General features: G+C 37.7%; 1 protein-coding gene across 4 annotated transcripts in view; it reads right to left on the bottom strand.

The window, feature by feature from the left end:
* Nucleotides 1-2,114: 2,114 nt before the first annotated feature.
* The window catches only part of CADPS2 (calcium dependent secretion activator 2), a 285,443-nt gene continuing 263,424 nt past the window's right edge, over nt 2,115-24,133 (bottom strand). For all 4 annotated transcript variants that reach the window (XM_059471758.1, XM_059471759.1, XM_059471760.1 and 1 more), the window contains 3 exons: nt 23,473-23,580; nt 6,828-6,932; nt 2,115-3,079 (listed from right to left, as the gene is read on the bottom strand). In XM_059471758.1, the coding sequence (XP_059327741.1) occupies nt 2,909-3,079; nt 6,828-6,932; nt 23,473-23,580 (384 nt within the window). In that variant the 3' untranslated portion in view covers nt 2,115-2,908. The remainder of the gene's footprint in view (nt 3,080-6,827; nt 6,933-23,472; nt 23,581-24,133) is intronic.

Raw genomic sequence — 24,133 nt, 5'->3', positions numbered from 1 at the left:
TTGTTCAGGTGGGTTTTTCCTTATTTTTTAAAAAAATTATGTCAGGATGTAGACAGGATTAACTGCTCCCTAAGGCATAGGGAGCTGGGGGGACTCCCCTGGGTGCCTGGACAAGGTCTCACCAGTCAGGGCCAGTCCCACCACACCCAGCCAGGGAGCAGAGCAGGGGAAGAGCTGGTGGCAACTCAGAGATCATTAACATGTTTGTGATGGTCAGAAAGCTCTGAAGTCAATCTCTGGATCAGGTTCTAGACAAACAGGGCCCATGAACAAGCACACGGGGGCTGTAGCTGAGGTGAGAATCCAGCATTCTTCCATCACTGGGGAAGAGGCTGGCAGCCCTGAACAGAGCAGAGATTGAGTCCCTGGACAGAGGCTGTGGGTCTCATGGTCCTTATCAGGACCATGATGGCCTACAGTCTCTTGAGGATCTGACAGGTGAAATTAATATAACCTACTCTGTAATCATCCAAGTTGATAGGAAGAGTTGTTTGCCTCATCAGGAAATCCTTCTTGGCATGGGGGCAGCCTGGGACAGAGGAAAAGCCCCAAGGGGAGGTAAGTGGCAATCACTGTTTCCCCAGGGCTTTTGGATAGCAGGGCTGGGCAGAGAGGATAATGCCAGGTCATTCTCTGTGGAAGGAGACAGACCCATCACATACCTCCTGGGTTGTGCTGGTGACAGGCACTTCTGTCCTGGTGTTCCTAGGTCCCACTCCAGCTCTATACTCTGTTAGTGGCTTGATAAGGATAGTGTTCAATTTAGATGTTGCTTCCTACTCTTGTGTCACCTTGGAAGCTCAAAAATCGAATGCCTTCTGGTGAAAGTCCTGCACAGACCTGGCACTATGGCAGCAGGAGGCCTTGGCAAGCACTGCAGGGCCACTGAAGTGATACCTGCCTTTACCTCTTTACACCTGGCTTCTCCACAGGTACCTCTGCTGGGTCTAAGGAATGCCAGGATGGGGAGAGGAGAAGCAGGGAGACTTTTGCAGAGCTGAAACTCCCTCTGTGCCTGACACTGATCTCTCTGCTTCACTGGGTTTAGGAAATGGGTGTTACATTGGACAGCCTGGCTTCCTCAGACCCTGCTGTCTGCGCCAGCCAGGCTGGGGCTGAGGCTGCAGCTCCTGCCCAGGTTATCCTTTACCAAGGCTGGGTCTCAGCCAGAGCCCCAGATGGCCCTCCAAGCATCTTCAGCTTCCACACACCAGCACAACTAGGAAAAATGACAGGAAAGGAATATACAATTATTTTACTGCTGTCAAAACCTGAATCAGCCATCTAGCAGCCTGGCAATAGGGAAAAATAATGCTTGGCTTCCCTGTGCCTCCTTCAGACCAGCAGAGATGGTGATGAAAAGCTGAGCAGAATGGTCTACCTTACCAGCTCCCAGCTCTTCCTTGTAGCTGAATTCACCTCAGCTCATGGGATGATTAGGCTGGTTTGCCACAGAAAGAAGTTGTCACTTAGGCTTTCTCTGTAGACACCTAGGAGAAGTATAACTTGCCCTTCCCTGCCTGGCTGAGCTTCCAAGTGTGCTGAAAGCCACTTTTCCCTGCAGCTCTCATCCTCAGTTCCTGCAGCCCTGCCTGCTTGCAATAGACCCCTGAAATCCTACAGACTGTTCTTGCACAGAAACCTCACATCAACCTTGTAAACCCACACCAGTTCCTCAGTGAAGTCCCTCAGGTATAATGCTATGGCTCAACAAGGACCTTGGTAACCTATTATAACTTCTCTGGGTGTCATCTGTGTTCTTTCTGGTTTTGTGTGCATAAACTCAGGAATTAGTCACACTTCCACAAAACAAACAACATCAAAAAAAGGCTGCTGTGTTTTTATAAGCTGTGTGAGTTTTGACTGATGAAAATTTGAGTTCTTTCTAGTTCATCCTGAGGGCATCAAAAAGCAGGCAGTGGGTCCTGTCTGTTCATCTGCTACTGAGAGATTTTTGATTGCTTTTTTCCTTTATCAAGGCATTGTGTCCTTGGGTACTTTTTTTGCTATATATATCTGCCCTGTAAAAGAAATGTATTTGCTACAAATCACTATGTAAATGAAATAATTCAAAATCCTCATTCTCATGAGGAATCATACAATGGTTCAAATAGTTTGAAATACTGAAAACATCTTTTAATTGTAGAATTCTATACAAACTTGGGTAGATACATAAATGGCCACAATAAAATGTGTTCTTATTGCCTGAAAATGTTCACAGAAATACAAACGTAGATGGCAAGCTTACTGACATCCAACAGGATGAGATATCTTTAAACTTGCAAAATGAATAGACATGACACTCCTAAGCAGTTTGTATGTGTTTGGCTGTCCTTGAAGTTCTTCTGCTTATATACCAACCTCAATATACAAAGAACCAAGATTAAATTTTTAATGCACATCACATAATAATGAAAAATTAAGCACAAAAAAAGGTGAACAAATTGTAATCCTGAAAATACTTTTTTTTTTTTTTTTTTAACCTAGGGCATTGACTCATTCCAAGTATGATTTCCTGTATAGTTATGTTTTAAGTAAGACATACACCTTGTTTCTGCACAGGACATCAATATCAGATGGAGATACAAGAATGAACAGTAGCAAACATAAGGGAAAGAAATGTAATCACAAGTGGAACTCAAACTCCATGCCAGTGTTCTTGCAGCCCTAAGCAAAGCTATACATAAAAATATGCTACAACCATTAGTCTCAAAAAGTCCTTGGCACTTTTCCTCTGATAATCTTACTTTCTTTTTTTTTAATGGAGCAAATTACATTTCTGCACCGATATCATAAGGCAAAACTATAAAAGCAATTACAAGGACAAGTTGCCAAAAAACCCCAAGGCAAAGATAAACCCCACCCTCAGACCATCAGCCCCCAGCTCTGAAGGCTTTGTGAAATAAAATCATCCCTCCTCCTCATCACTGTCTTTCATTGTAATGCCCTGAAGTCCTCCTGTATCCGTGACCGAGACCGTGGCTTCCTCCACGGTCAGCCGGCTGTGCACGGCGTCGTAGGTTTTGCTGTTCAGCGTCCCCTCCATCACGCCTTGCAGCCTGAAGTCTCGGTAGGTTTTCTGTGGCAAAAGCAAAACACCCTCAATTGGACTCCAGCAAGTCTCTCCAGCAAGTACTCTCTCAGTACTCTTTCACTAAACACTGGCCATTTCTAGCATGCCAGGGCACAGGTTTATTCCTCCTGCAGGTTAAGGACCTCCCTTGGTAACGATTTTGCGGTCTTAGTTTTGTTTCTGAGATTTCTACAAACTCTAAAGATTCTAATTTTATGGTCATTCCTTTAAGAGATTCTATTTTGTTCTGCAGCATACTATAACTGCTGATTTCTCAGTAACTTCCATTTCTTTCATTAATTCAATAAGACACCAGCTGAGAATTTTTCTAAATACCTATTGAAATGTGAATGTGGCTACAGGTAGTTCAGTTCTGTCATTTCACAGAAAATGTAAATGCCTAACTTCTTCCCCATAGTGCAATTTTATTTATATTTCTCTATACATTTCTATGCCAAATGTGGGAAAGTAATGATTATAATTACATTATAATATATATACTCTAAAAATGAATGCAGATTATGATCTATACTATGCAGTGTCAGAATTTCTGAGGTGACTACCTAGTTAATTTATATTCTAAGTCTCTACATCTTGATTTGCATCTACTCTTTTTTTTCATTTCAAACGATTTTCTTTCCCTGGTATTCATCCTTTCTTTGTTTGTTTTTCCATCATGTAAGAATTCTGAGTGGAATTGTTTTATTCATCAATGCTATGTTCAAGTAAGCACATGGAAAAATCACCTAGGTTATTCTTAAATTGTAACACATTTGAAATAATCTTTCCTGATGTTACCCTTAAAGGCTTAAAAAGGACAAGTTGATCTAGGTAGTTTCTTATTTTGTGTATGCTATCACTACAAATTCTCAATGTTTTGGAAGAGAATATGGGGAAAAGAAAATGGAAGATAATTAAGGGCTATCAGGCCCATTCCTTTGCCTGAGGAGGAGACCACGTACAACCCTTAGAGAAAGAAAAGATTTCACGCAAAACTTCACAGAACTGCAAAAGACCACTTTCAAAATGGGTAACATTTCAGTTGGGAGATTTTTTTTCTGCTACTATGATGATTATTTAAACCTTGTTTGAATCCCTGTGACAGATTTATTTGACTTTCACAGGTCAACGTCAGAGTCAATGGATGCAGCTTATGTTTTGCTCATACACTCCTGAGAGTACCCTGCCTGGTCTTTTTCAAGTGTCACCATTGCATTCCCTTTTTATAACACTGTGCATTCAATTTGCTTTGATGCTGTGAACAGGTCCTACAGCAATTTCCTTCACTTTTACATTGTATTCTTCCCATTCTCAGGCCAGCACTCTGGGGTTCAGACATTGCTCTTCTCTTGACATAGTTTTGCAGGATAATAATGTTCACTTCCAAGCTTAATTTTTCATTTCTGCCTAACTTTCTTGGTCCTTGACCCTTCTTTAGTCACATCCCTCTGCACGTGTCTCAGACATCTAATGAAACCTTTATGCCATCATAAGCCTTTAAAGAGAATAAAGGGAACAATGTTTCTTCTTCTAGGCTTTCTTTATGAGGCCACTACTCTTGTTGCATCCAGATCTGAAAGAATTATATTTCTCTTACTCATCCCGTGTCCTTCAAAAATGACCTCCTACTTATTTGGGGTTTTATTGCTGTTTTTATTCTTTTTTTTTTTTTTTTTTTAATATTTTTAAGAGGCAACAGGAGCAAAATAGCTTTGTATGGGGTTTTTTGTGTGTTTTTTTTCCTTGGTTTCATTTGTTTGTTTATTTTTTTTTCCTAAAGCAAACACAAAAATGCATTCATTCACTCTATTTTGGAGGAACTGTGCTTCCCCACATCTCTCTGCATCTGGGCTACAGCAGGAAAAGTTTCTTACAATACTCTTCTTGAACCACTGTTTTGTATTTCCCAGCAGATTCCTGTCTGCTGAGTTCCTGTTTTACCAGTTCTATCTTCACCCACCAAAATTTTCTGTTTTCCAGAACCAATATGATTGACATAATCTTCTTCAGTCTTTAATATCCACAGAAGGTGCCATGGAATAACACAGTTGGAATTTACACGCAGAGCAAACCAGGTACACGTATGGCACAGAAAGGCCACTGCCAGCAGCAGTGTCCCCACCTCCAGCAGGAGCCTCCCCCTTTTGAACAAGGCTAAACCAGTGTGCCAGGTGGCAGAGGGAAGGTAGGTTGGCAGTGCTGCCCATTCACTTGAAATTCAGTTTTGTAGGAGTTTCCTTTAATCTGCTTGGTGGTATTTCTCTTGTACAATTTAGCTTGCCCATTCTCAGATCTCATGGGGCACCGGTTTTAGATCCTCTAACAGCTATCTTCTTCCTCAGAGGATGATAGCTACCTCGGAAAGGGACTTTTTACAAGGGCATGGAGTGAGAACAAAAGGGAATGGATTCAAACTGAGAGTATGTTTAGATTTGACATTTGTAAAAGTGTTTCCTGTGAGGGTGGTGAGGCACTGGAACAGGCTGCCCAGATTAAGTTACAGATGCCCCATCCCTGGAAGTCTTCAAGGCCAGGCTGGGTGGAGCTTTGAGCAGCCTGGTCTAGTGAGAGGTTGTCCCTGCCCATGGCAGAGGGGTTGGAACTAGGTATTATTTAAAGACCCTTCCAACCCAAACCATTTTATGATTCTGTGATTCATTTGAGAATAGCTTTAAACTTTTCCCAAGAGCCATTCATTTTAACAAGGAACAGCAAACTGCTTCTGCCATTTGGGCACACAGTCAAGAGAAGAGCCAAATCCTGCTCCCAGAGAAATCAGTTAAGGTCAAAACCAGCAAAGCTAAGCTTGGGTGTTCCAGGGAGCCATCATTATTGTGACTGTTTTCTTGCATTTCTCTCTGTTCCATTCCTTTTTGCTAGTGAATCCTGAAGGCTGCAGTTGCAATTCCAGTGACCAAGAATTAAAAGGCTTCTGACTTTATAGTCTTGCATGAACTTAATGAGAAATTTTTTTAAGAAATCAAGGTCACCACTGACAACAGGTGTTTCTTATTCCACATTTGTACAGATAACAAGAATGTCCAAAGTTAAACAAGACAGAATTAAAAGGAAAAAAATCTGAAATGGTTTTCTGCCTCTTCCCTAAGGGTATCAACTACGATCTGAAAGGGAGTTAGGAGCAAACTTTCTTTTATGGTAGGCTAACCCATAATTGCCTATTGCAAGGCATGTTACACTCTGCTTGGAAGCTTTTGACGTTGGCCAATGTAAATGAGTGAGGACTGAAGAGAAGGGATTTGTATTTCTATTATTACTTATCCCTGAGTATGAAACATTAGAAAATGTTATTTAATACATTGAAAACTGTTTTTAATTAAGCCCAGTAATTACATGTGCATAAAAAACAAAATAGTTCCTATTTTTAGGAGAAGTGGGAAAATGGAGAAGGAACGCTATTAAAATTATTCAGGTACAACAAAAAATCAGTAACAAGACAAATAATAATTTAGTAAGAATAATCATACAGCAATGCTGTACAGCTAGCTGCAAAAATCCTTGGAACTATCTTAATTGTTCCTAAATCTAGAATATATAACAAATCCAATTGCACACATAATTAACATTAGGGGTTTCAGTAAGTTATTTTACTCCTGGAATTTGCTACAACTGTGGGGGGAAAAAAATCCCAACCTAAACCCACGCATTTTTTAAGTTTTGGGTTGATCATCCATGTTCTTACTTTACTACTTTTCTCTCTGTACTATGCAGTCTAATGCAAACATATTTTATTTACCTTCACTATCTTGATGAGAGTCTTCAGCTGGTAGATGTGAAGCTGAACATCTAATCTGTCAGCCAACCACATGCTTATGACTTTCATGGAGTTGCTATACCATTGCTGAAAAGAAGGATAAAAAAAACCAACAACAAACACCACTAAATAACCCCGCAGTATTCATTTAACAGATTTGGTAATGAGAGGTAATGAAACACTTTGAAATGATCACAGATCAGCACTTGAAGTCAACAATGATATAATTTCCTGTTATGAGAATTGCATGGGTCAGTAGGAAATAACTTGACCTAAACCATTCTTTACATGAATTAGCACCTGCCATTTTATCTTTCAGTTGCAACATATTCAAGCAAAATAGCGTTATGCACTTTGTTATCTGTCAGTGAGAATGGATATTAAAGACACAATTACAGGAGAGAATTGACAGCTGAAACAGCCAGGATAGAAGCAGGTAGGCTATCTTGAGAGAGAATTTACAATAACTAGATTTTTCAATCCAGACAAGAAAACAGTACCAGAGAATAAGAAATGTTTTATTTTCTTTCTTTTATTTTTTTTATTACTTCATCATTAAATAAAAAATATCAAAAATCCCTGGAAACTGTTTTTAAATATGATCAAAACACTACTCCACCCTTCTCAAAATAACCATATTAAGGTTTTGATTTACATTAATTACTAATTATAATTACAGCCTACCTTATTTCCTTTTTATGTCTTAGGCATGGGTATGTTTTCACTCAACACTTCACAAATGGATGGGTTAAGAATAAGCCCTCTGCTGTTGGAGTCTATGTTACTGTAAAAAAATGCTCAGTTCCAAATAGCTACTGTAATAGTTCTTTCACATTAACTGGATTAGAAGAGATTTTACTAAATAAAGTTGTTGCATTTTCCCCCCTCCTGTAGAATTCAACCAGATGTCATTTAGTCAAACTGTAAAAAAGAAGGGATTTTTTTTCCATTTTAACAGTGAGAGATTAAAAGAGTTTGTGTCATAGCTGTTTCTAGTCTCTTTTCCCTCAAGAAAGAGGCTTAAATTCTTTTCTAATATAATTTCCTGTGTCTTTGCAAAATACAGAGATATGCAAAGAGAGGAAATCCTGCATATTTAAAAATGCAGCATGTTAGGCAAGGTATATTTTGTGAGAGTAATTCAAAGGAAGTATCTAACATGTCTCATTATCCACCTCCACATGAAAAAATAAAATAAAATATATACTGAAAATATGAAGACAAATTATTTGCTAATGGATGTAACAAAAGAAAGAAATAGAATTCTTCCATCAAAATGTAGCTCTCTGTAAAAAGCTTGGAATACATATAGTAAATAACTACAAATGCCTTTTCCTTACAGGGAACAGTCTCATCACATTATAACTATCAGTTTTAAGAGGAGTTTGAAATTAGATATTCATATAATAGTTCTTCTGGGTTTTTTTGGTATGTGTTAAATTCTATTTTAATTATAAGTCACTGAAAAGAAATTACTTTTACTTTTTAGAGTTTCTCCTATTAATTTACTATTTTACAGACGGGAAAAAATGCAGCACAGAAAAGACAGACAGCTACAAATTTCATAAAAGTAATTTGATTTATTCACTAAATTGTGGGACTGATTAGATATTCATAAAATACTGGTTTTAGATCACTGAATGACATTCTTATTCTATTTACATTATTTCATCCCTAACATGCATGCTGGTATTGATTTCCTTTGTAAGTACCTGCAAAATATTTTTAATGTGACAGATTTGTTGCTAAGTGGTAAATTATATGACAGGTGTTGTATCTATACAGATGTCCAGAAAATTAAATGCAATTGTGCTTATTAATTGGGGAACTCTACTGATCTAAATAAACATAAAAATTCCTACATGAAACATTCTACCCAAATGCAATAAGATAAGCCAAGAAATTATATTATCATTCAGACCCTACTGTTTTTAATTGTAAACACAATCCTGAAAAAGAGAACTATTTTGCTAGGGGAGCTTGTTGAAAACTGATATTTTCCAGTAATGCATCTGTTATGTATTTTGTTTGTATCAAGTAGAACACAGAACGGGCTCAAACTTGCGCAGACAAGCAACCTACAGACAGGACTGAAAATTCTGAGACTGATTTTCCCATGCAACAGCACTGAACAGTGACAGATTACTGACAATAGACTGTTCCAGTTTTCTGGCAAAATGTTTTAAAGCCCATCCAGGAAACTTATTTAAGATGGATGCAAAAAAACTGACTTTACATACCTGTGATATTCTTACATACACTGAAAACAAAGCTAAAACATTGAAGGAAATGAATTCTCTACTCAACGTTATGAATGAAAGCAATATAATATGTTGTCCTGACTAGCTTTGATGCATTAAACTTTCAGTACAAATGTTTAATTTAGTGATTGTGAAATAATACTACAATACTTGCTCTTCTGTCAACACCTCTTGTTCAGAAAAAATATGATTGCTGTATTATTAAAAAAAAGTATTTTTATTTTTTAACAGTATTTTTAATAAAAATCACATGCAGTATATTTGTAGAATTCTCCCAGAGGTACTTGTAGGTAGGACTCTTGTTAATGATTGGTCTTGTATCCACTAGTTTTGAGGACTTAGTATAGGCTGAAGCTGCATAAACTTAAATCTACTGGACTCTATAACAAGAAAATAAATATTTCCCTATAACTTCTTTTTGAGTCTGTTAAAAAGCACGGCACTGCAAATTCCTCTCAGAGAATTCAAGGCCATACAATTTTAACAACCATGAGCAGGTTAGAGAGGCAGGGATGGATCTTTTGTGACTGATGGAAACCTATTGCAAACCCCAAAACTTCAGTGATTGGATAATTGTCCTGAGATTACCCAGTTAAAACAGCAGCAGCAGCAACAACAACAACAACAATCGCTTTTAACCAGTTTTAAGAAAAAGTAACTTTCCCATTAGTAACAATAGCAGTGAAAGGACAATGCATCTCTTGCAGATCTCATTATTTGGTACTACTGCCACATTCTTTGCTGGTGTCTATGCAAGAGTAAAGCAGTAAGTGTTTATTATACATTTTTTCCAAATCAGCAGATAACAGCAGCCAACCACTTTAACAAAAATGTTTGCCTCGCTATTTCCTCCTGTCTCCTTATTCACAGCCCATCCAGCTCCTGTAAGGGCATGCATTACTCACTTCATTTTCCTGAGATACCTCTTTCAAAGTAAAAAATAAGAGAAAAGGAAAGGCTGGGGTTGACTCTGTGAGACCCTTGTATTTATTCACACTTATTGTGCATGACTGTACACTGGTAAATCATATTAGCAGCCCGTCTCCCCATCAAGCTGCTACTTGCTTTCCAGCCCTGGGAAGGTTCAACAAATCAACAGGAGCACGGAAAACAGAACATCAGTCTAATCTAGTGTTTAAGGTGAAGTTTTCAAACCCAATCTAAGAAGATCTTTAGAGCAAGCAACAAGCTGAAGGGCTCAGAAGGTGGTATTGACAATGAAAGAGTGTTGAAATATTGAGAAGCGCAGCACTTGCGCATTTTTAATAACAAGAGGGTCAACAAGGACACAGCTCCCTCAGTGCCAATAGTTGCCACACCAGGGCTATAAACGCTCTCAGTTCATCAGATTTCTTAAACAGTTCATCAGCTTTCTTAAACACCCTAAACCCCCTCAGCAGACCTTTAGTCTTAAATTAACAAACCAAAGCAATGAAAGAGGGTGCAGCTTGAATGGCCAGCATTGATCCCCAACGGGGCTCGGCGCAGCTACAGGCACTGAAAAACTCGTTCCATTGTGAGGAGGAATTGACAAACCTCCTGGCCTAAATAGTCCAGCTCAGACGGGCTGGAGGCACGCAGCTGTAAAGGGCTCCCCTCGCCCCGCTCCCAGCGCTCACAATGCGCCAGGCATGAGCTCTTTGTCAGGCCCAGACTCTGCAATTTTCTAACAAGGATTAAAGTTGTTTCTCGGCAGGGCTAGTGAAAAGCGATTTAGCAACATACCGTGCTTTCTTCAGGCAAGTTAAAGAGAAGTAGTTAAGGAATTTCATTATTCTGCTGACTGGTGGAAACACAAAACAAATATAATAAATATTCACCACCTTTCTGGGTGTCTGAGCTATAACATTCGCAGAATGGTTCAATTAAATATAACACTTATTGGCTGAAAGCAAGCACTTCAAATTTATTTTTGAAGATTTATAAAAAGGTGCAGCTGTTTGCCACCTGGAAGGAGGCTCAATACATAGCAATACACAATGGCTTAGTCCTTCTAGGGCTGGTATCCCTAACGCCTAAGCCACAAGACCCCATTGAGTTTCTATACCTTGACTGCTCCTGATAAATGGGCATTGTCAGAATGCTTTCTCCACTGAGTATGGCAGGGGAACAGCTTTTCTAGGAACTGCATTTTATGTTCCTGGGGAAGCCTTTATCGCACTATTGATCAGGAATTTAGTAGCTCAGACAACAACAGGATGTTTCTACTTCCTTCAGCTTTCCTTGCCCTACCAGAAACAGTAACAATAAGTACACTTCTCACTAAAGACACTGTACTCTAAATGCAGCATAAGCTAAAATGAGAAAACAATAATGACCTAATATAAGACAAAACATGAGCATGTTAAAATTTAAGTGCTAAAATGCCTAGTTTTTATTAAAGGTCAATGCTATTATATTGCTTCAAGTTTATGACAGCACTACAAGTAGACCATGGAACTTTTAAGACATTTAAAAAAAATTAATTATTTCTTAAAAATGCAAACAGAAAAAGCTGAAAAAAAGGACCTGATAGAAGTTTCATAATTTATTTCCCTTTTTGCAAAATATCAGTAGTCATACTGATTGCCTTTGTTGAATGCTAAAGATAAATGAGGGACACAAATGTCATTTGTAGTGCTTTTGAAAATACTCAGAGGTTTAGAAGTTATAGCTTTATTTTCAAGTTAGGTAGATTTTTCAAATTAGATAGATATCATCCAATTAAATGAGGATTTTTATCTCAGCAATGATAAGTTCATACACTCTTCTGAAAGCTGGGAAGTCTTGGTAACTCTGAAAGTACCCCCCAAGTCATGGGGGTCATCATGATGCCACCACATTTATTCCTTTTGCATCTTTTTTTCCCCTAGGAACTTCTATTTAAGATAAACTGAAAGGAATTACAATTAAAGTAAGTATGAGTGGAAAATCCATGGAGTTGGCCTTGTTGGAACCACAGGATTAGCAGGAAGGACAAACAAATGAAGCTTTTCCCTATGCAAAAAAAAATCAGATATTTAAAAGCCCTTGATCTGGAAAATGCCAAAGACTAAATCAATATTGTATCAAGTGCAGAAACTCTATCTCTATTCCCCATTTCGCTGAAGTCCCTTCCTGCATTTTCATTCAAGGACTTGTCCAGAAGTCTTCCCATTCCTGTGTCACTTATTTCTGCTGCAATGCTCCTGTGTTTCCTGAACTTCTGACACATTCCTCTTTCACCTCACCAGCGTCTTACCCTCCCAATGCTTGGCACCATTTATCCAGGAACCTTCCTGGAAACATCTCAGGCTTTCATCCAGCTTCCATGTTTTGCTTCCTCCTCTGGGCCTGGAATGCTAAGTCATGTTTTGAACTTTATCTTAGGAATGTGCAAAAATGCTAGCCTAAGTCATAGGCATATGTATCAGGAAAGGAGAGGTGAGAAAGGAATCAGACACCACTGTCTGCCTCAACACTCAAACTTCTGATACAAGATTTCCTAAGTTTAGTGATTTGAAATTACAAACTGTTTGGGTACTTGCACACCCCCCGCCTTTAATTTTTTCCTACCCTTTCCACCCTCCAACCTCCATTTTTTGTTTTTGCTTTTGTTTTTTTAATCTAGTAGATTTAAGAACTTGCTTCTTGCACACTACTTGACCAAGGAAGAGAGCTTTTCTTTCTTCCAGTGGGATGCTTCCTTTGGCTTTCTTTTGCCTTTCCTTTTTTTGTGCCATTACTCCAGCCTCCCAGGAAGCTCAGAAAGCATTTTGTTTTTCTTAAGAACAAATACTTTAGTCTCTAGCCAGTCTCTTTTCTGCCTATTTGAATGAAGGATTCCCACTGCCACTCCCAAAGCCATTGGGGAAAGGGAAAGGAGCTCACAGGAAAAGTCACCTAAACCTTGATGGAAAGACCTTGTTCAGAAAGACTTTTGACAACAAACAAGTGAGCAGTTGTTGGATGAGATACTTTGATGATAAAAGGAAACAAAATTAATTTTCAGAAATCATTAATGAGAAGAAAAGAAAAACCATGTCTCATTAAAAAACATATTAAGCATCTTTGAAATTCTTGATCAAAAAGAATATATAGTTCTGAAAAACCAAAGCACATCTAACGTATGAAAAGCTTATCTTTTAGAAGGAAAGTTATTTTTTTATATTTTTGGCTTCTAATTAGAAGATGGCCAGTTGTTATAGAGTTGCTGCCAAATGACAAATAAATATACACTTTTAATGCAAAATATACTCATATTTGTCTGTAGTTCATATTAGTTGTTAAACAGCAATTTACAATATATGCTACTTTATAATGTTTGTGACCTTTTTTGTTTTTCTGGCTTCTTCACATATGGCAGATAAGCTGAAAAACTGTAAGTTTGCAAAATTAGCCACATGTAACTTCCTTCCATATCTGGAGATGTGTAATGTTACTGTTCTGATTTGAAACAGTAGGTACTGGCATGATGCTCCTGACTGTGAGAGACTAACAGCATAAACAGCTCCACTCTGGATACACACTGCATCTGTGAACAAAACTTCCATAGGTTATTCTGGTGCTAAACTCCGTGGAGCAAACACTGTCAGTCTTGCTACACTGTGTTGTGTTGCAATTTGGCTATATCCACAAACATCCTCCAAGGCACAGAACTGAAAACATCACTTGAGTGACCCTGAAATGAAAGCCAGCTTGGATCCTCAAAATAAACAAATTAACATAATGCAAAATGACCAAGTTTTACTCTATATAACACTTGCCTCTTGCTATCAGGCTCTAGTTTCAAAAGCCCTACAAATGTATTTAGCTGTACAAATGCTAAGCAGTCATCCTAAGTGAATGCCTAACATTATAGAATCATAGAATGGTTTGAGTTGGAAAAGGCATTAAAGATAATTTAGTTCCAATCCTCCTGCCAATCCACTAGACCAAGCTGCTCAAGGTCCCATCCAACCATACCTTCCACACTTTCAGGGATGGGGCATCTCCAGTCTCTCTGGGCAACTTGTTCCAATGCCTCACCACCCTCTGAGTAAGTACTTTCTTTCTAACACCTAATCTAAACCTACACTCTTTCAGTTTAAAACCACTGTCCCTTGTTGTGCCACTACATACCCCAATAAAAAGTCTATCTCCCTTTTTATAAGCCTCCTTGTTGTACTGGAAGGCTGCTCTAAGGTCTCCCTGGAGCCTTCTCCTCCCCGGGCTGAACAACCCCGGCTCTCCCGGCCAGTCCTCACAGGAGAGATGCTCCAGCCCTTGTATGATCTTTGTGGCCCTCAGTAAGACTAAAGGTCTGGGTTCACTCTGCCTGCAAGGTATGCAATCAGGACACCCATCTCTCCTTTAGCCCACTCATCCAGAACTCCCTGGGGACTTCTCACTCCCTGGAATGAGATATCATCAAAGGGACCACAGGAGATCTCCTGTTAGCTTCTCCCTTAAGTAAGAATATTCTTCATCTCAGTACCAAAATTGAGATAGGTTGAAACTGGGCCAGAATCTGTGCTGTAGCTTTTACACTCACGTTAGTACCTTTTGTCCTAGAATCTTCTGCTTAAGACTCCCTGCTCCCTGTGGAGTGAGGTCAAGTACATATTTTTTATTACAGTATTTAAACCGTTCTGAGTGAATATTTACAGGCAGCTCATTTCTTTCCACCTCATCAATCTTGACTCCTCCATTGACTCTTTATGTTACTGCAGTGCCATGTGGCAGAGCTGGATGTAGCTGTGAAGCTGACAGGGAGGTGCACACTGCTGCAGCTCTTACACCACAGCAACTGGGCACTACACTGCTCTAATGTGGAGCAGAGGTCCAGCCTCCTACCTCCCTCCTGCTTCTCTCCTCCCCATTCTCTTTGGATGAAATGTCCTTGGACTGGCAGGTGCCTGGTTTGCTCCTTTCCATCCCACACCCTGTTGCCCATGAACACTCTTTCAGCTATGTAAATTTTACAGCTGTGTTGGGGTGGTTTTTTGAGCTGATTTTTATCTGTATTATTTTTACTTTTTTTCCCTTGCTCTTTAAGTGCAGTATAATGCAAAAGAAAGTCAATGCAATGTAAATTAAGAAAATATACCTTGAAACACCTGAAAATTATTTAAAGAAAATTATATCTGTACAGTTCAACACTTCTGCACATTTAAACCACCATTAAAGCTTTGGTTTCCCATGACTGAAGAGGTGAAGAAGCTCTTTCCACCGACAAATCTGTGTCAGAGCACTCTGCAGCATCCTTATCTATTCTGATTTGTAACATAGCAACCTCTTTGTGTTATACCTGACTCGTTATAGTAAAACCAGATTATTCTTATGGTTTCTGGTAGTATTTTCCTTGTAATGTGATCAACGATGTGGCTGTTTGTCTATTTGTGAACACTTATGAAGAGTTTTGTTTTACCTTCCTTTTTCAAATAAGCTTGACCCAAATGAAATACAAGTATAAACATCAAATCTGCAAGTAAGGTTTGAGAAGCCACAAGGTTCTCCTGCTGTTTTTACATGTGTGAATTACAGTACATCAAGAAATCAATATTCCCTAGATGGTGCTTGTGCCTGGCACTTCATGGTGAACAAACATTAGGTAAGACAATACAAATGGTACAATCCTTATTGATTTCTCTTGACTGTGTAGAATGTGAAAGCTGCAGCCACAGTTAACACTTACTGACAGCCTCATCTGAAGTTTCAGTGCTATTTTATATTTTTATAGTCGTCCATGCTCAATTGATTCTATTAAGTTGCTAGACACATTTCAAGCCATCTAGGTAAGAAGAAAAAGTGCAGTGCCTGGAATGAGATGCTGCTACTTTATGCCTAAGTGGGATAAAAAGGTTAAAGGACTAAATTGGGCCTGGATGTTGGAAGGAGGTCTCCTTTATTAGATAGAATTGTTATTGTTTTTAGTGAATGGATATTGTGAGTGATGGATAGATCCATAATAACTAAGTTAATAAATGAATGAACAGTATATACCAGGAATGCATATGAGGAAACTGTACTGGAAACTCCCAGTATTATAGACACTCCCCAAAGAAACAAGCAAAAACCCCTTGTGGTTCTATTTGATTGAAAAACTTCCCTCAGGGAAAAAAAAATCAGATGGGTTTTAGAATATTAAGTTTAGGATTTTTTTTCCCCTCATTTTTCCTGTTGTGACTTGTAACACCCATTTAAAATTTCTTTTTATGAGGAATTTATTCATTGTTCTTTATTTCCTTTCTAAAAATGTGAGCTTCTCACACAAGTCAGGGAACTTAGGGGGTGGTGGAGTATAAGGAATTCCGAATATCAGGCTATGAGTTTTAGTGCCCTAAAAATAATCTTCTATTTTCCTTTTATACCCAGAGAGCACTTTTAGCAAGATATCAAAATATCCATTTCATAGTTTCTTACTTCCCAGCTGGAAAAATTTAATATGATTGAATTGGTGTGAAAAAGGTGTCAGACATCCATTCCATGAATACTAAATGCAGACTGGACTATGGGATATTTAATGTCTTGGGAAAATAATTTTTGTATATTTTTGGGTTGTGTGGTACACAAAAAAATGGAAATTCAAGAATTAAGAATGGCATGAAGAATGAAGACATGTGAAAGTGTATCATATCAAAGCCATATAAATACAGTCATATTATGTCATTGTGCTGCTCTAGAGAAAACACTATCAGCTGCAGTATAAAACAGCTTTCAAAGTGCTGAATATTCTGATCCTGAAGCAGGAAACTCTGAAGCACATGCTTTACTTTAAGTATGTTGTGGTTGTACTGATTTCAACAGAACTGAGCTTTGCTGCAGTCATAGCAGCATAATCAGCACCCTCTAAGAGTGGGCACTCTTTTTCTCAGCATAATCCAGAAAAAAAAAATCAAAGAAAACTTCTACACTAAATGAAAACAGAGGGAGGCTACATTTTTCAGATTTCAAATGAACTTTTTTTTCTTTTATAGAGATTGCTACCTTGAAAAAATGAGGTGTCTATTTGAAAACATCAGGAATAATTTAGTGAACTTTAAAAAGACTTTGAACAGTAACTTTGCAAGATGTTGCTTCTATCTTGCAGAAGAGTTTCCTACATTTGATCATGTCAATATAACTTACTTTTTCAGTGACACTGCCTACAGTTTTCTTTAAAATTCTTTTACAAAAGAGAAAAAACTGTTTCAAAATGACAAAAAATTCTGTTAGATCACAAGACAACTACAGAGTGGTTTTCATATCACGAGCTTTCTATTTCCCCTATAAAGTAAGAGACGTAATTAAAGATGAGTTAAGACTTTGGTGAAAATCTAAAGAGCATCGGCAAATCTGAGCACTGCTCAGCTTTTCAATTGCTTTTCTACTTCTCGGTTCTTTTAAATGGTTTTCTATGGCAGGAACATTTTTCTTAATTAGTCACAGCTAATTACTGTTCTGGCATAGACAAGTAATCAGAAATGTCAGAGCTGCAAGGCTACATCTCCCTAATCCTTTGATAATAATTTAGCCTCCTGGGAGGGCCTCAAGCTGCGGTAAGTAGTGGCTGACAATAAGGCAAAATTAGGTGGGCAGCAGACCATTAGGATAGAAAAATAAAAAGCACTACCAAATCCTGCTGAGCACCATCAGGCAACTAACTACACTGCCAGATGAGGTGCCTGTTTAAGCCTGTGTTGTTAATTAGCTGATTCTACCAGACCTGCCACATATGTCCAGGTGCATCATGCAAAGATGTGTATTTCTGGGTTTGCGCCAAAGGACAATTTTGCACTGTGATCAAATTTCAAGAATCTGAGAAAGAAGCCCACATATTTCTTGAAGATTACTCTGAGTTATCAAAGAAATAAGAAGATCAACAAGCTACAATCCATTTTAGTTGAGTATTTTTTTAAGTAATTAGGCACGGTCCTCTCATGTTTCGCAGAGGTTAATACAAACACAGCTTTTGATTCAAATGTGGCCTTTAACCAAGTAGACCTTTTGTCAAATCACACACTTGCAAATAATTACATAACAACAAAAGTGAAGATTACTTATTAAAACTAGTGTGACAGGAAGTAATTTGAGAATAAGGAAAAAAAAATCCACAATTGAAATTTTCTAGAAAAACATTGTTGACTACTAAATACTACAAAAATAGTGCTTCTGAGTTAGCCATAAGCAGCAGAAGGAGTTGCTACTACTGAAAACTCAATTTAAATTAAGTGTTCCTCTTAGCTCTGTAACACCACAATTTGCACATTTTTAAACACTTTTTTTGTAATAGGTCAGAAAATCTATAGAAATTAGGCAATTGAATAAAGCATTTGGCAAACAGAAATTAGTCAGATGAGTACTTCATATCTCCATTTAGCCAATGAGCAGAGCACGTATCATAATAACCTTTGAAGAATAATTAAGACCTCAAATAATCTCAAGTACATCATTGAACTTGAATTGTTCCATCCCTGCTACTAATGGAAAATGAAAATAATGGTTGGAATATGGGAACACCACTAGCATTTAATAAACATTCCAGGCAAAATACAAGCAGTTTTTCAACAGAAAAAGAATATCCCATTACATCTGAACTTTTGAAATACAAAAGCCAAAACCAGCAATGTAAATATGGAGTGCTTAATCTTTTAAATGCGTTATGAAGACGCTCAGTCTTTCTGCACTCCAAAGAGAGTTGTATGAGTTCCCTGCCATATACAACTCTTGCACAGCTTGTTAATTGCTACCATAAACAAGGGCACACCCTGCAGGAATTCCTCCCACATGGGCAGTCCCTGCAAAGTCAGCAGGAATACTGCATCCCACCACACCAGTTTAGCACCAGAGGACATGGACAACATCTGCTCACAGGTGCCATCTGGTACAAGATAACTCTGGGTATCACTTTGCCAGTGCTCACCTGTCCAGGATGTGCACTCCAACTATTTTATGTGTTTATGGTACACTTGGGAAGAGGTTTCCCAGAAATTATTGGAAGCCCTTTCAGTTGTATCAATGGCTGAACATTGATGCATTAAAGCTGTTCTCTGAAACTATTTTTTATTTCTCAAAGCAGCAATCACTAATTGCATAAAGATTTCATTGCACATACAGACTTAATAAAACTGTAATCACACATCTGTTTACACCATCAGTTTTCCACAACAGACAGAAAATAACCTGTTAGATAATGCTCTCAATGGCAAACACACCAAGAAGGAATCTGAAGCAAAAGTGTCCGTAATGACTCTTTTTGAATAGCCATACTTCACATGCAAATCACAGGTACAAGAAAATGAGAATCTACCCAGGTGGCACTTAGGAACTAGACATTACTACAGAAAGTAAGTATTGCATTGATCTTTTACAAGAGCTGTATGCAAAATTAAAAAAATGCTTTTCCAAGAGGTTTGTCAACAAAATCCAATTTTGTTTAAAGGAAGTAGTTTTTAATTTACAAGTCTGATATATATTAAAATCCTTAAGATTTATTAGTCCCATCTTAAAAATTCTAGTAGAAACATGAATCTAAGTCCAGCCAATGGAAAAAACCTGGCATGTTTATGGACACAGCACTCATTTATTAAAGTTAATGGTAAAAGGCCTATTGATTTTGAAAAGGTAGAACCAGATCCCACGGGAACTTCATAGTTGGATATTTTTAAAATCTGATAATTTTGTGATCAGATATATAGCACTGTTTTTTGGTAGGCTGCACAGATGCTATTACATTATCCATGAAATGGATTGTCTTTATAGATAAGAGAGGCATTAATAATAATTAATAATATTCTCTATTTATTCTAGTTTTGTACAATTATATTCTAAATATTTAATTTTTCCATTCACCAACTTGATTTACTGCCTTTTCTGAAAACAAATATTTAAAAAATTATTACAAAAAATTAAAACTAATGTTAAATACTGTTTCTAAAACATTAACCCAGAGCTACTGCAGAGCTTAATCACAGGCAATAGATTATAAACGTTTCAAGTGCTCTTTAAGAATTGTGATGTTAAAAACAAATAAACACTACTCTCCATCCCTCCTGTGCCCTCAGCTATAAGCTGTTACTGCATGACAGTAGGAGACAAATGTCCTGAATCCCTGTGACAGAAGGAATTTGACAAGCAAACTTCTCAGCAGCTGATTTTAGGAAGAAGACCATATCCCATACTGCAAAGGGAGGCAAAAATTCCCATGTCTTTGGTAAACTGACCAAGTGAAAAATCTTTGTGCCTTCAAACCTGGTGCCTGGTTTTGAGAAGAGGAAGGCAGCACACCAACCTGGGAGAGACCAGTGCTACCAGGAGCACCTGGACATATTACTCTGCCTGCTGTCTGTACTCCTTCTGGAGGAGGTAATAATGAAATGTGTCCAGGAGCTGGGTTTTTCAGTGGAAATGAAGGAAAAAAAAAATCCACATTGGTTCTGCTGCATGATCAGCAGATACACTGAAGCACAAGATTTAAATGGTTTAAAAATGGTGCTGAAAAAACTACCAGCCCATTCAAAATCAGCATAGATTTGAACCTCTTTCATATTGAAGGGTTCATATAACAAGCTGAAGTTCCATTCTCCTCATTTTCATATTTTGTATAGCAGGGCACTGCATTTATAGGCTTACCAAACACTGCCATAAAACACCACATATTTTTTAGTCTTCTCTCCAGTTTGAAACTACTCAGCTGGATTAAAAATGTTACAACTCCTAGCTTTAACATATTGTGACTCACTGTCAGGCACTTGTACTTGTATCAATATTATTCCTAAATTTAAATTATCTTTGTTGTGCACATAACTTGTGTGACAGACAAGCTGTTCACTCGGTCACCCTAATAGCTGTTAGCATATAGCAGCCCGGATCAAGTCAGTGATATCTGGAAATAAACAGTTTGCAATTATACATCTTTGTGGGGTTAAAATCGTGTCTCAGGCCTGATCTTCTCTTATTTATAACTAAGAACTCTAGCACACAGAAAAGTCAGGGATTTTTGTTATTCTGGATGAGGTATTTCCCTGGCTGGAGCAGAGGAAAGTGTACTTTTCCTCTTTCAATATGCTGATGATTACTTAGCTGATACTAATTCAATGTGTTTTAAGAGGAAAGCAGCTGTGATCTACAGCTCTAGCCAGTCCAATGGCTTCAAGTACATTTACATAAAAAAAGTTCATATATTTTATTCTTTTTATTGAAATATAACTTGACAGATTTGAATTTATAAAAAGAGTACCTAGGCTTTCCTAAATAATAATAATAACAATAATCTAAAAAAAACTTCAAAAATAATTTGCAAAATCTTGCTCAGTCATAATGTTCTAAATCTGAATTAATGTCAGGAAAGGTGAATTAACAGACTGAGATTACTTTGTTTTACATTTCTGCATGCTATGAGCTTCCCTATTTGTTAATGCTTTTTTAATGCTGCATCTGTCCATTCAATAATATCTCCAAGTGTGATGTTACACAGAAATGTGATACCAGCATGTAGAAAGAAAAATAAAGACACAAATAGATATCTGATACAAAAAATACACATTATGTATATATTTTTTCTTTTCTTAGAGATACTAGCATTGGTCACAGCAGCATACAATGTATACCACTGAGTAAAAGGGGATAGAGAAGGATTTGCAAACTCAAAGGCAAGTGCTGTATCAGAACTTGTGTCCATACAGGAGATGTCTTCTAGTGCTGAAAAGCTTAATTGCTGAAATGAAATTCAGAAGAGGTCCTGAACCCATATTAACTCAGCCCAACTGAAGCCCTGTCCGTGTGCTAGTGCTGAGCCAAAATCATGCCAGGAACTGTGCTGGATCCCTTGACAGTTCCCAGACCATGCCCAGGCCTTGGCCAGTGCCCCACATTGGCACAGCGAAATCAGTCCCATCCCACTACCTCAAAAAAGTCAATGTGGTCCCTCCGGTGAGAGTTAGATTTGGCCTTAGGCAGATAATTTTATTAACATTCAGGAAATGACAACATAAGCAAAAATAACCCCAAAGAAAAACAAAAAATTAGAAACTTGAAAATGAAACATATGCTTGCAGATTCATTGCAAAAGCAAACTGAAGCAGAAGTTGCTAATACGGTTTTAGTACTTTGTGAAGGTGCCAGCTGGATGGATGATAATTTTTCTACCCCTGCAGGGCATCAAAGCTTTTATAAAATCATTCTTTTCACACATATTAGCACTTAGCTTATTAAAACAGATGATACTTTTTTTTTTTTTGTTTTGTAAAGATGCCTGGGAGTGTCTGGAAATATAAAATCTGAGAGTTAAGTCTTATTTTGACCAGCCAGCCTAACAAACAACAAACACTGACATGACATACCATGGCTGAGAGTCTATGTTATGGGACCTTCTGTGACTGCCACAACTGCAGTGTCACAGTAAAGGCTGTGAATTGCTGTTATGAAAACATTTGCTGTAACTTGCATAATTAAATTAAACTGCCAGCAAAGCTTCCTAAAATACTTAGGAGATGACACAAATAAATACATTTCAAAGCCTATATTATGTTCCAGAATTAGTTTTGTAATAAATTCCATTTCACAGTGCTAGAGATGACTTCTTTTCCTGTTCAAATTCCTATGTAATTGTGACTGAGATAATTGTCATGTAAACTGAGCCCAGCTTTTATTTTACATATATTTTACATGTGTAGTGCTTTAAATTTATACAGAAGGTACTATTTCAGCTGCCTACAGTCTCCCCTTCAGCCAATTAAGAAAAGGACATAATAGACATAAATTAGTAGTCAGAACTTGAATGAACTGAAATGTGATCATTTCTAACAAAAAGATGAGGAATCAGGGCAAAGGAATGAATGGAACAAGGCTGCAGAAGTTATCAAAGCTGAAGAAAATGACTGCGTGTACCTTGAGGATGAGGATTACTCTAAACTTGCAGAAGTCAGATTAGAAATTTGAAAATGAGTTTGAAAATTCAGTAATTGTTTATAAATGTCAACTTCAAGAAATTAGACGTCTTACACTGGAAATCCATAAAACAAAATTCTGAAAGTCATTCTGCAGAAGTACCAGCCAAACCCACAGATGTACCTGGCATCTGTGTACTCCTTCTATATACCAGCAGGCAGGGATATGTAATTAATTCTTAATTTTCTTAATTTAGCAAAATTTGGTCGGCAGTGCAATCCACAAACCACACCAATCCAATCCTCTCCATTAACAAATTAAAATCAAAAGATGGAATATAATTGGACTACTCACAGTGGGAAAAATTACTGTTTCAAATAATAATATTAGACCAATTTTATTTATCCTCTAGCACTTAAGTTTCACACAGAAAATATGAGCAAAAAAAAATTATCAACAGAGAAGAATATCTAAACAGCTTGCTGAACACCATCAAAGTCCAGCTTATCCCTCCTGATGTAGTAGTGATACAAGCACACCTTGCAAGGCTAGTTACTTACATCAAATAACTTCTCTATGTACATTTCCTCATTGACCTTTTCTCGAAGGATATCCTGGTTTTGCCGAACAAACATAATGTAGGTGTCTGCTAGATCCATTCCTGGTTTCTGTGAAGAAAAAAAGTGAGGGGAGAAAGTAATGGGAACAGAAGAACAAACCCCTCAAAAACTGAGACTTAAGCATAATGAAAACAAATGTTACAACGTTCATAGATGTACAAACTGCATTAACAATACCTTCTGTGAATTCTGGTTAGTTAACATGTTAACGAACTTTCACTATCAAGGTAGTTCTACATGTTTTAATTTATGGAAGCTCTGAGTCATAAATCTACATTGCCATATGCAGTTGAATCAAGTCTTGGCTCTGGAAACATCAGTGCCAAACTCGGACATCTTCCCCTGTTTTTGATAGTGAGGCTTTCATAGATAGCTACTCCAGCCCAAGTGTGGAGATCCAAATCCTGCTATCACATTCATAAAATACTTAAAAAAGCATTCAGCTTCTTTTTCACTGCCTAAGATTTCTTCTAATTTACTTCCAGTGTACAGCTGAATTTTGTGTTTGACATTAGCTTCAACTAACTGCAATTCAAACTAAGCTCAAGCACATCCCTGAGAGCAATGGCATAAAAAGGCAGTTTTGAGTGTAGTCCTGCTT

This window comes from Ammospiza nelsoni, chromosome 5 (genome assembly GCF_027579445.1).
Source record: "Ammospiza nelsoni isolate bAmmNel1 chromosome 5, bAmmNel1.pri, whole genome shotgun sequence".
In the NCBI taxonomy this organism is placed as follows: Eukaryota; Metazoa; Chordata; class Aves; order Passeriformes; family Passerellidae; genus Ammospiza; species Ammospiza nelsoni.
Note: the sequence above shows the minus strand (reverse complement) of the source record. Positions and strands in the feature narration are given on the sequence as shown.